This window comes from Watersipora subatra, chromosome 1 (assembly GCF_963576615.1).
Source record: "Watersipora subatra chromosome 1, tzWatSuba1.1, whole genome shotgun sequence".
Classification (NCBI taxonomy): domain Eukaryota; kingdom Metazoa; phylum Bryozoa; class Gymnolaemata; order Cheilostomatida; family Watersiporidae; genus Watersipora; species Watersipora subatra.
In genome coordinates this window covers 18,027,821-18,040,042 of record NC_088708.1, presented here as the reverse complement: position 1 = coordinate 18,040,042, position 12,222 = coordinate 18,027,821, and the positions used below count along the sequence as shown (strand labels likewise).

At 36.4% G+C, this 12,222-nt stretch overlaps 1 protein-coding gene across 1 annotated transcript in view; it reads left to right on the top strand.

Moving 5' to 3' along the window:
* Positions 1–12,222, top strand: part of LOC137406741 (KICSTOR complex protein SZT2-like) — a 136,864-nt gene that overhangs the window by 12,680 nt on the left and 111,962 nt on the right. Inside the window, exons 7-14 of the mRNA XM_068093375.1 lie at positions 457–579; positions 992–1,175; positions 4,230–4,450; positions 5,998–6,101; positions 7,460–7,587; positions 9,414–9,443; positions 9,943–10,033; positions 10,458–10,601. Coding sequence (XP_067949476.1) covers positions 457–579; positions 992–1,175; positions 4,230–4,450; positions 5,998–6,101; positions 7,460–7,587; positions 9,414–9,443; positions 9,943–10,033; positions 10,458–10,601 — 1,025 coding nt within the window. The remainder of the gene's footprint in view (positions 1–456; positions 580–991; positions 1,176–4,229; positions 4,451–5,997; positions 6,102–7,459; positions 7,588–9,413; positions 9,444–9,942; positions 10,034–10,457; positions 10,602–12,222) is intronic.

Genomic DNA, 12,222 nt, shown 5'->3' with positions numbered 1-12,222 from the left:
AACTATAAACAAATTACAGTTGTCGTAGCTCATCTGTGAAAATAAGCTGCTCCACAACTTGATAAGAGCATGGCACACTTAGGCAGGTGAATGCAGGATGTGCAACTAGTCTGTCTGTGAATGCTGATTGTGTCAGTACAAAGTATGTGGATTTCCATGTGTGAGGTAAAACCCGGGTGAATGTACTGTATGTCACTGGTAGCATGACATCCTTTGCTGTATTATGACTGGAAGTGTTGAATTGCTTTACAACAATATGCAAGTGGTATTCATACTGTATACAAGCCATATATAGGTCATATTAAAGCCTGTCATTGACAACTGTCATTGACAGCTGTGTTGTCTGAAATGGATTGTTTGATAATGAGACGTCATGAATTATCTCTCTATAATACAAATTTTTGCAAACTCTAGTCTGACGACAGTTAGTGGCAAAGTGTTTGGTGCTGCTTTTAGGTGCTGACTCATGGATACCTCGTATCCCACTACAATGTCGGAGAGTTTATTCAATTTGTGAGCCAAGAATTGAATAGATTTGAGAATGGTGTGGCCAACTATATGCGTTCCATACTTCAAGAGGTCTGTCTATAAATGGTGCCATTGTTTATAAAATTTAATGCATGCATTCCATAATTGGAGCGGTTTGTCTTTATTAGTGATGTCATTGTTTGTAAAATGTAATGCATGTATTCCATACTTGGGGAGATTTGTCATAGAAGTGGTATCATTTGTGAAATGTAATGCATGTATTCTATACTTGGAGAAATTCGTCTCTATTAGTGGTTTCATTGTTTGTAAAATGTAATGCATGTATTCTATACTTGGAGAGATTTGTCTCTCGTAATTATGTCAAAGTCAGTGATATGTGTTGCTGTGCTTATTATCTCCACTTAACCATTCTGTGATGTTAATAAGCACATGCAATTTGCTAGTTGAAAAACTGTCCTCAAACGTGTCTGCTTACAACATTAGACTTCTATTCTATGTACAGCGGTGTGCCACTGTACCACAGTATGATAGGGAGGAGGATAGGCGTGACTCGGCTAATAGCGCCATCGCTCTTGATGAACCAGGTGCTATCAGCAAACTCCACCTCGGTCCGGAAAGAGGATTCTTTCACTTGATCAAGAATGCTATGCTTGCCATTCATCTTCTCCCTACCAACTGTAGTTCAGGTACAGCTAGAAGTTCATTGCTAACATATCATACTCTATCAAATTCTTGAACTTTGTCTGAAAACTTTTACACGCCTAGTCAGATTAGGGGTCTACTCGTTAGTGGAGGCCCATGGAAGTCCGGGTACTTAGGTCTGAAGGGCTTGGGGGTGGGGAAAGATATCTTGACATGTTTGTGTGTGAAAGGTTTGTGAAGGACCATGCTGGATTGTCTTACATTATAGGCTTTACCTAACAGTGGGTGTTACATACCGCTTATTCACTGCATCATATGAAGGAATGAGTCTGTTTCGACCTGTCTTTGTCATCGATACCCTAGGACACTTATATTTCGCTAGTATTTAGTTTCGTGAGTAGCACACAGCATAAAATTTCGCTGCAACTTAATTTCGCGGCTCTGATGAGTGCGAAAATATAGTGATGTGAAAATAAATGCAGTGGAAAAAACAGATTACATTCTTCAGGTCCAGTTTGCTAATAAGAAAAAAATTCAATTTGGGACTAGTTCGTATTTGTAAACCACAGGTTGAAATGTGTGGGTGAGATCGGCAATTCAATTTGATCACTTGCTGCCATTTGTTTTTTTGACAATCAATGACGTCTAGGTTCCTCCCGCTGTGACTTTCACACTCGAATCCCAAGAAAAAGAAAATAGATAGGTAGCAAACAACTTCACAACCAAAACTGTATAACCCTTACGCTGCCATAAACACATGCGTTTTCTAAGGGCCACTGCCATAAACGCATGTTTGGACTTTCTCAGCAATTGTCTGGTAACCTGATTTTATTACTTGTTGACCACATAACCCACGGTCTTTAAGTGTTTTATGAAATTGACTGTGTTGTCCGAAGATTTCTCTATAAAATCAGCCTAAAACAACGAAGCAATTTTAAACTTTTGTTTGAGAATTGCTAATCTAAAAACGAACATTTTTCTGTGAGTTCATTAACTACCCCGCGCGAGTCATAAAACAGGTAATTAGTTGTTGATGACATAATAGCCAATTTAGATTTTCGTGATTATACAGATAATTAAAGTAGAACTTGAAAAAATACTGTATACATATCATGAAGCAATATCGGCAATTTCGGTAAAATGGCTGGCACTAGGCCGGTAGCTAATTTGTACATGGTTGGCAGTGGAAGAGATAATGTGGTTAGACCTGATGAGGGTTGATATTGTTTATGGTTGGTAATAAAATTCATCACTACAATAATTATTCTGCAATTTAATGACTTCACCTACTAGACTTTCATCCTCATCAGTTACAAATTCTGTGACTAAACTGATATAATCTTAATTTGCTTTGCCATGCTGCTCAGTCGGTGTATTAGCTATAATGAGTTTACCAGAAATTTCCCATTTATCCCAACCACAGACGAAAATTGCCTGCATTTCTAATATGACGATTTTATTGTGAATATCAATGAACAAAGCTATTTAACTTCGCGTTTTCGTTCGTTATGATAGTTTAGTTTCGCTCATTAAATTTTCGCGAGAGGATGACACCGCGAAAACGCGAAAGTTAGATGCCGCGAATACATAAGTGTCCTAGGGTAGTTCTTTCTGCCGAGTGCGTGCTACTGTTAGCACGAAAGCGGGTAGCTCCTTAGGTCGTTAGGTCATTTGTGGAAAGCAGTATTTTTGATGAAGTCATGAGACAGAATGTTGAGCCACCTGTGAGCTAAGCTACAGACTTTCCATGAGTCTAATAAAGTCTAATCAACAAACTATTTAATACTAGCTACTCTATGGTTACTCTATGGCTGCTCTATGGTTACTCTATGGTTACTCTATGGCTACTTTATGGTCTAGCTATACAACTTCTACAGATTTAATGCCAAGCTCATATTCGTCTCTGGCTGAGTAGCACTGTGTCAACTACTTGTTCCACATTTCAGTACCATACACCATTCTTAGGTGTTTAATAGCTCATACATACTATACTGGGCCACTTGTAACACATAGCTGCTTAAAAGCAAGAACTGAACTCCTGTTTTTTTGCACAATTCGTACTTTCTTTACCATTGGCACTCGTAAGAACCGTGTGAGCTAGATGGAGCATTCGCAACCAATGGAAAAAAACTAGGAAAAATTCATTTTACATTCTTTCTTTATGGCCTACAAAGAGTAACATATTCCATATGAGATGTATACCCTTCTATGGTTCAGTGATAGTAGCCTTAGTTACAGTGTGAAGAGGGTTAGGTTTGAGTTGTGTGTCACATCCTTAACTCCGTGGTTTTGTGCTTGTAAGAAAGTCTACTATAAAGTTATAGATATGCTTTTACGAATTTGTCTACTGAAATAACATGTTTCCTGAAGAGTTAGTTTAATAGATATTTCAAATCTTATCTGAATTATTAAAATACTATATAGAAGTTTTTATTTGCTTGTCTGGTATAGATGATCAGGGACTATTTTTTGCTAATAAATACGGCTGTGTTAATGCCTGATGTAAACCTAGCAATACACCTAATGATTTTTATGCATATTCGTTGGTACGATTGAAATTGTTAGTTTAAAATAAAAACTGTTAATCCATGAGTACCTTGACTTTTAATAGCAAATATAATGAAATTTTATGTTTTATTCTCATCATCCAAATCCTATTGTCTGATGCCCATATTCAGTTATGCCATTGAAGCGCTTATCTATCTGATACTTTTTCTAATCTCAAACTATTGCACTCTATTGCTAGACTGAAATATCAAGTTGCTGAATTACTTGAACTACCTAGAACATTGCAAATTTCGGTTGTACCGCTAGTTGCATCATTGTTGTTTACTTACTGTTGTACATGTGGCGGCATCATTGCTGTATACTTACTGTTGTACATGTGGCGGCATCATTGCTGTATACTTACTGTTGTACTATTAGCGGTATCATTGTTGTATACTTACTGTTGTACTATTAGCGGTATCATTGTTTTATACCTGCTGTTGCACCTGTAGTGGTATCATCGTTTTATACCTATTGTTGCACCTGTAGTGGTATCATTGTTGTATACTTACTGTTGTATTTGTAGCGGTATCATTGTTGTATATTTACAGGAATAATAGTGATTACTGACGGCAGCGTGGGGATTGGTGATGTTGGACGGTTTGACAATCTGTTGGTGCAGCTCCTCTCTCAGTCATGCACATGTAGTGTGATAGAAGTTGGCTGTGAAAACAATCTGAAGAGGGGTCTAGGTCGTGTCCCTCACTCAGAGATGCTGCAATTTATTGCCACAGCAACATTTGGTGCCTACTTTACGGACACTCCTAGCATGGTCAGTGTCGGGGATTGTCACTCCTAGCATGAAATGTGTTGGAGATTGTCACTCCTAGCATGGTCAGTGTTGGGGATTGTCACTCCTAGCATGGTCAGTGTTGGGGATTGTCACTCCTAGCATGGTCAGTGTTGGGGATTGTCACTCCTAGCATGGTCAGTGTTGGGGATTGTCACTCCTAGCATGGTCAGTGTTGGGGATTTTCACTCCTAGCATGGTCAGTGTTGGGGATTGTCACTCCTAGCATGGTCAGTGTTGGGGATTGTCACTCCTAGCATGGTCAGTGTTGGGGATTGTCACTCCTAGCATGGTCGGTGTTGGGAATTGTCACCCCTAGCATGGTCAGTGTTGGGAATTGTCACTCCTAGCATGGTCAATGTTGGATTTGTCACTCCTAGCATGGTCAGTGTTGGGGATTGTCAAGTGGATTTCCTTCCAGCCTGCTTTACATGTGGTCAACATTGGTTAATCGTTAACATTGTGTATTTTACCTTACCGATGAAGAATGTGTTTATAATTTACATATAAACACTGCCATGAACACAAGCACTAATTTCGGGGAATTTCATTTTAATACTCAACTTACTCTTTTGATTATTTTATTTCGAGTTGAGTCTTTGCCCGGTGAATACTAAACAATTGCTATAATTCTGTCATTATAGAATCTATGAGCATTTCATGTCGTTTACTAGTGCTAGATACATCCAGCTACAAATATATATGTAAAATTCATCATCTCTGCAGCAGACCAGTGCTTGACATAGATTTGACCCCCATGCATTTATTACAGCAAAATGGGGAATAAATTTATACGGTCATAACAGAGGTAGTCTTACCTTATCACAAAAATAATTGCAATTGAGTTTTGAAAGGATTATATGTAGCACAAATGACTTAATTTCTAACCGATAGATCGATAGATTAACTCGTGAATATAACATTTATTTTCAGTTTTAGTCCACTTGGCACGAGAATTAAAAGTACATTATATTTAGTTGCTTTGTGATTTTATCAGTTGTGCTGGCGATTATGTAACATATAAAAATATTTAAGTTTTTTGTTGTTCTTGTAATGGCATTTAGATACAGTAATATGTTCTATCTTCAATTATTTAATGGCTGTTTTTACACAGTTGTACCTGTGCAACTTTAAAGCTCTTCATTATGCTTTCAATACTTCAGCCAACTAAAAAGAGTAATTACTAGAGGGTGGATAATATAAACTGAACCATAGAAACTATTGTTATTATGGCATCTGTTTATAAAAGGTAGTTTGTCTTTCTTACAGAGGGTTCAAAACACTTAGTGTTGATGCCCTTTTTGGATTTAAAATGATAAGATTTAGGCCAATGAGGCAGTCAGTTGTCCGAAATAATGTGAACACTTACAGTCGTGTTGTAACCTAACAGCTATTTAGCTACTGTGTTTTGGCTGGGTAACAGCAATACTGAGTGGCGGAAGATGAGAGCTAGACTTTGATCCAGCTACTTCAACTACATGTATAACCTAATGTTTGATTGTTTGATTAAAGCTTTTGTCCATTTTCAGGAGGAAGACTCAAGCAAAGAGATGAATCTCTATCATGAAGGAATTCTTTGTTGGGATTTCAAAAAGAGTATCAAAGACTTTCTCAGTATTGGACCCACTACGTCGTATGTTCCATAAATATATTCTTTTGTGTCATAGACATGCTGTTTTGGTGGAGAGCTTCTAAATGGTTGCTTCCTTTTAGTGAATGTTTTAGAGAATCTCTAGCTGTTTATATATAATTGCCCGCAACTGTCCGCATCATCCTATGTTACAATTTAAATTTTTTGTTATGGTTTCAAAAAGGAAGCAACTCTAATCTCTGATAGTTTTTATCTGCATGTATGACTTTACGCAGCTAAATAATTCTAAAGACAGTTTACACTGAACCCCATTCAAATGTGGTATCGATGGGCCTGAGTATGAACATTGGTGTCATAGACATCTATCTGCCTGGATGTATGATACGAACACATAGACATCTATCTGCCTGGATGTATGCTATGAACACATAGACATCTATCTGCCTGGATGTATAATATGAACACATAGACATCTATCTGCCTGGATGTATGATATGAACACATAGACATCTATCTGCCTGGATGTATGATATGGACACATAGACATCTATCTGCCTGGATGTATGATATGAACAAACATATTTGCTTTGATCAAGCTTTCACATTCTTCTTAACCAATTTGAACTCTGATAGGGTCAGACAGCGTCCCTGTTGCAGAGTTACTCTGATAGGGTCAGACAGCGTCCCTGTTGCAGAGTTACTCTGCATTTGTTTATTGAGAACAAAATTTAAGCATTTCATCTGCTGTAAAATGTATTTAAAATCAGTCGCTGCTATTCTAGGAGTTTAGTTACTATATTTTCTAGTTGACCACATCAGACTCTAGTCAGATTCTACTGATAGTGTTCCTATCTTATAGTCAGACTCTACTGATAGTGTTCCTATCTTATAGTCAGACTCTACTGATAGTGTTCCTATCTTATAGTCAGAATGCTATCAATAAAGGAGTATCTGACAGACTAATATTCATGTAGTGCTAATAAATATACGTGATAAGCTCTTTGCTATCAAATCTCAAAGCTTGTAATATTGAATGATACTGTACTGTGCTGACATGTAGGAGAATCTTGTCAAATATTCAACGTCGATGTAATCGTAAATGTAATTTCTGATTACGAACAAAATTACCAATTTTGAAAATTTGATCGCTCTGATGATCATTTGAAACTTTTTGTTATTGGCTAAGCCTTTAATAGTGCAATGGTAGGAGAACCAGATGCACATGTATGGGAACATAACTTCTCAAAGGCATAGACAGCAATGCAATTTATAAACAGCTGAAACATCATTGCTCTCAGTATGGCCCAGGTTTAGGAGTTGTTTTATTTATCCCTTTTAATCACACGAGCTCATCATTGTAATGCCTTTCTGTAATGTCTATATATGTATCCTACTGCTAGGTGCCTATCTTATGAAAGCAAGTTGAGAAAGAGGTGGACCGAGTATGCGTTGACCGTGCCAATCAACTGCGTCATAACCACACGCATGAAGGAAGGCTTCACCATCAAAACTGTTGATGCCTCTGAAGGTGCATATTTGCTTATATCCTGTGGCATTCTTTATATTGGCACCCTTTCTTATAGCAATACATGAAGTATCACAAAGCTAGAGTGTGATTAGATGAGTCTATGATAAGTTCTCCATATGAAAAGAAAGTGAGAAGAAAACTTCTCAAAATCTGGCATTTCAAAATTTAATACAAGGTTGATATTAACGTTGTGCTACTTCAGCAACAGTAAGTAATTTTTTGTTATTTAAACGTATTATAAATTTATTCTAAATGTTATTTAAATCTTAAATTTCGAATAACATTTCATCAATCATGATTTTTTAAACTGTTCTTTTTTTCTGTTTGTATCCTTCAATTAGACAGAACGTTCCTATCAGTCAATATATAGTACATCATCACCTTTTGACTGTATATTAATGCTGTGAGACATGGTCGTACAATCAGACAGGATAGTAGTAAAAGAATGAATGAAAGAGAGCTCTCAGCGTAGATTTTTCATGCTGTAGCACTCAGATGAAAACTTATGAGTCTTGACAGCGCACGATATAAAAATAATTATACCTTTTAGGTAAAATAACGTTATTGTTGAACAGTGTCGTTCGATAGCGCCAACGTACATCACTCCATAGCATTGCTTAATCGAGTGCGCAGAGAAGTGAATAGGTAGTGTCTAACTAAAACTGATGGTGAATAATTATTAACAATCATAACAAACGCACACTTTGGCTTTTGGAGAAATTAAAAAAGTGTAACGTTATTGGTGTTTGGACAACCGAGGCCATTAGGAGAAAGTTTATTATTCTCTCTTACTATACCTTGTCACTGTCCTTCATCTCATATATTTATATGTTTATTATGACCAACCTGTTGACAGCCCAAAATATGTTTTATGACTGAATTATTCATGTATAATAAATTTTACTTGAAATTTATTATACGGGAAATAAAATACTTGACTACTAAAAAAACTTGACCAATCAAACAGGATATAGTCACCTGTATTATAGAGAAAAAGGATTTTTTGTAATTCGAACAACATTTTTTTAACTGGAGAAAAATCTCAACAAACTAAAAAAATATGTGAGGGTCAAAATTGGTCCAAAATGTGTTAAGATTAGTTAAAATTGTCAGGAGTCATATTCACACATGCTTAAAAGAACTCTGACCTGTATTAGCCTGAAAATAATTTCAACTTTGAAAGAAAGTCACTGGCTTGTTCAGATATTAGTTAAATGCATAGAACTAGTAAGCCATTGGGAGCCATTTTATGATGATCTGGCATGATTTTAGCCATCACGCCCTGTCACACAATTTTTCATGTGCCACACGTTTTACTAAACCCGGTGAATGTCATGTTTTAAAGGCTACTAACCTTTAATATATTAACCATGTTAGGACAAGCAATCAACCACTTGACTGGCAGGTATTAAAGAGTCTTTCACTTTTATCTCAAAGTGGTATCAGCAATTATTGATGATTAGAAGATTCCTACAGTTTTCCGGTGGTTTATAGATCATGGAAGGTTCTCCCAGGTTTTATGCAAAGTTATAGCATCAGTAATAGCTATAGACTAAAATTAACAGGGACGTTTTTAAACTTCCGAAAGTATAAACGTTCATTGGCCTGAGTGTATGACATGATCCACCCACACAGCCGAGGTAAGTCTAACCATGACAGTTACTGTTAACGTGATATAATGAAAGAAAATGTTAGGCATTCATCTTGTTTAAAGGGAACTGTAGTGCAAGATCCTGCTGCTTAAGTTAACTTCTAAGTTTCAAGTTTCCGTCGAGAAATCCAATAGGTAAATCGACTGCAATTGTCTTGCTCATTTCATATTGTAGATGGGATAAAGTGTAACAATTACAGGCAAGGTTGGTTGTTTAGGAATATGCGGCGCTCGGCTCTCGCTCGCTTTCCCACATTTACTAATCAAGAGTCATCACTCAATTCCAGTTCCCCATCTCCTCGCATTCGCCTGCTCTCATCGCCATTTCTTATAGGCTGGAGCGCGAGTTGATAGGGGCCGCCTCTCATTCCACCCTGCTGGTTGCTCTAGAGTCTTGGTCCTTTGCTCTGCGCAAAGTAGCTGAGTATAAACCCTGCTATCCAATGGTGTATGTTGCTGGCTCAACCTTTAGCCCTTGATATTGGAACTTTTCAGGGTCTTTGAGGTCATCTTCTTTGACAAGAATTACTTTGGCAGAACACGAACAGATATAGGTTGAAATGTTGGTGTTTAGTTTCAAATGTCTGACTGTTTGCTGGTAGTTACGGCTGAAGGAAGTACATGTATATGTACCTTTGATGAAATACTATGGTTTGATATTCGCCAACCTCGTCACTCTTTTGATCCTCTCTCCATTTTTGCAGAGATTATTGAGGTCGTTATGGTGCTTCCGTGGAGAAAAAATGTGTGCATAGAGTACAAGGCAAGCAGTCCTTGGCCAGTTCCAGCTCACAAGTGAGTATTTCATGGATTTCTTATTATTTTGCTGCCAAACTATTTGAAGGTTGTCAGGGTCCTTCAAGCATCATCTTTTTAATGCAGCAAGTTTTTGTTCGTAAGTCGGTACATTCTAAGAACAAAAATTTACTTACACTAAACTTTTGTCAAAAGGTTGCCTGCACCTGAATTAATAATTTTATAGTTGTTAGAAATTAACCATTTTATTAAAAAAAAGTGTTAAAATGTTAGCAGTCTTAATCTCTTTAACTGGCAACAGGCAGTATTTGGGAGCCACTTTACAAGCTAACTGAATAAGGTTTTGCATGTAGGCTTATTTCATATGTTGCATCATAGAGCAGACGGGCTTGTCTTAGGAAAAATATTCTAACATTCATGCCTAATCATAACATTTATACAATGTTTGTCTTTACGCATACAGGCCAGTGACGAGTGTAAGCATATGCTTTGAAGGCAACTATCATTTCTTACACGACCTCACATGCAAGAAAGCTCATATCAGAGCAAATATGTCTCCCAGGTACAGACAGGCACTGGTCTCAAAGTTCTGGAAAAGTATTCTTAGGTGAGTCACAACTGTACCCTTTGCTGTTCATTTTTAGTTTTGTCAGATAAGGCCAGTTCTTTTTCATCTTTATGCTAGCATACCTATTGTGTTTGAATGGGGCTGCCAATTACCTATTGGTATAGCAGCACCCAGTGGAGCTGCCACTTGCCGGTAATACATTAAACCATGCAAACAATATGCTAGGAGTGGTAATGCTTTTACACTGTACAAATCTTCAGTCCTAAAATTATTGTGTTAATGTGCTCATTTATGACACTAGCATTGTAGGAATTTAATATTATTTTTGTGCATAGGTACTAAAACACTGAACACTAAAACTGGCCATTTGAACAGGCAATTTTCCGATGTAGCATGTACATAAAAAAACATAGGATAGTCTCTCTGTATTAATGTTTGCTTCTATAAACAGTAGAATTGTATAATTACTCTGTTTTCATGAAACGGTAAAATTATTAGCTTGTGAAGTTGGCTCTACACTAATAATATTTTAGCTGTTGCATATTTTTATGGATTAGTTTTATTAACATCTTTTGGGGAATGTAATTGATATCAAAAAAAGTTGCTGAATGTTCGTATTTTTACCTAAAAATTCAATAATGCTTTTGAATACTCTCAAGAATAAAAACATCTCTAAAGATTTTAAGAGCTTTTTGTGATCTGCTAAAGAGTTTTTTGGGTAAGCATCATCTTTAAATGCTAATTTATGCTTCACAGTAAATAGAATTGCTTTGTGCAGGCGATTGCTGTTGCTTTATAAAAGTGCTGTTAAAACAATTTTATTAAAAGCAAATTGTGCTATTTTAAACATCTATATATATTTCTCAAAGTTTGTGTGTCTGTGTATGTCCAGCTATAGCTATTAAAATTTTGGAATTTAAAATTTCACATTATGATGTATTTGAACTCATAGAGATTGCAACCACAAGTTTTAAATCCATGCACTCTACCACTAAGCTATACAAGGCATATTGATCAAAGGCACTATCATATACGGTATAGCTTATGCACACGCTAAATAACGCATTATTTGAAACTCTGAATTCTATTAAATCTATTAAGTCAGACATGAGGCTTTTTCATGTTTTCTTGAACTTCTATTTTCGTAAGGTTCAATTGCTATATCCGTGGTCAAGGCCAATTCTTTTCACGTGAACAATTATATCATGTTCGCTTGAAAAGAATTCTTTCGCGCCCTAAGAAGCGCCTCGACACTCTGTCTTCATTTTGTCAGACAGAGACAAACGCATCGACAGGTACCAGTATCGTCGTATTCAAAGTTTTGATGGATATCTTCTGGTAGAACAGTAACCTTTTTTATACACACACACTTCTACTCAAAAATGATTATTATTAATTTAACATATTCAGGATTTTTATTTGGTTTTCTCAGTTCGTATTAATTGTATCATTATCTAATCATCTTTTATTGTAATCGTAGCAAAACAGACTTAATTTTGGTATTACTTGCTAATTACTTCACATTTACATCTAAACCCTTTTATAGTCGTTTTATTTTTTTTTAAATTTATTTGACCTGCACAAAACATTTTCCTTATTATATGAAGTTGGAAACTTACAGTTGTTTGACAGTTTGAAAACCTTTACAGTTTTTATTTTC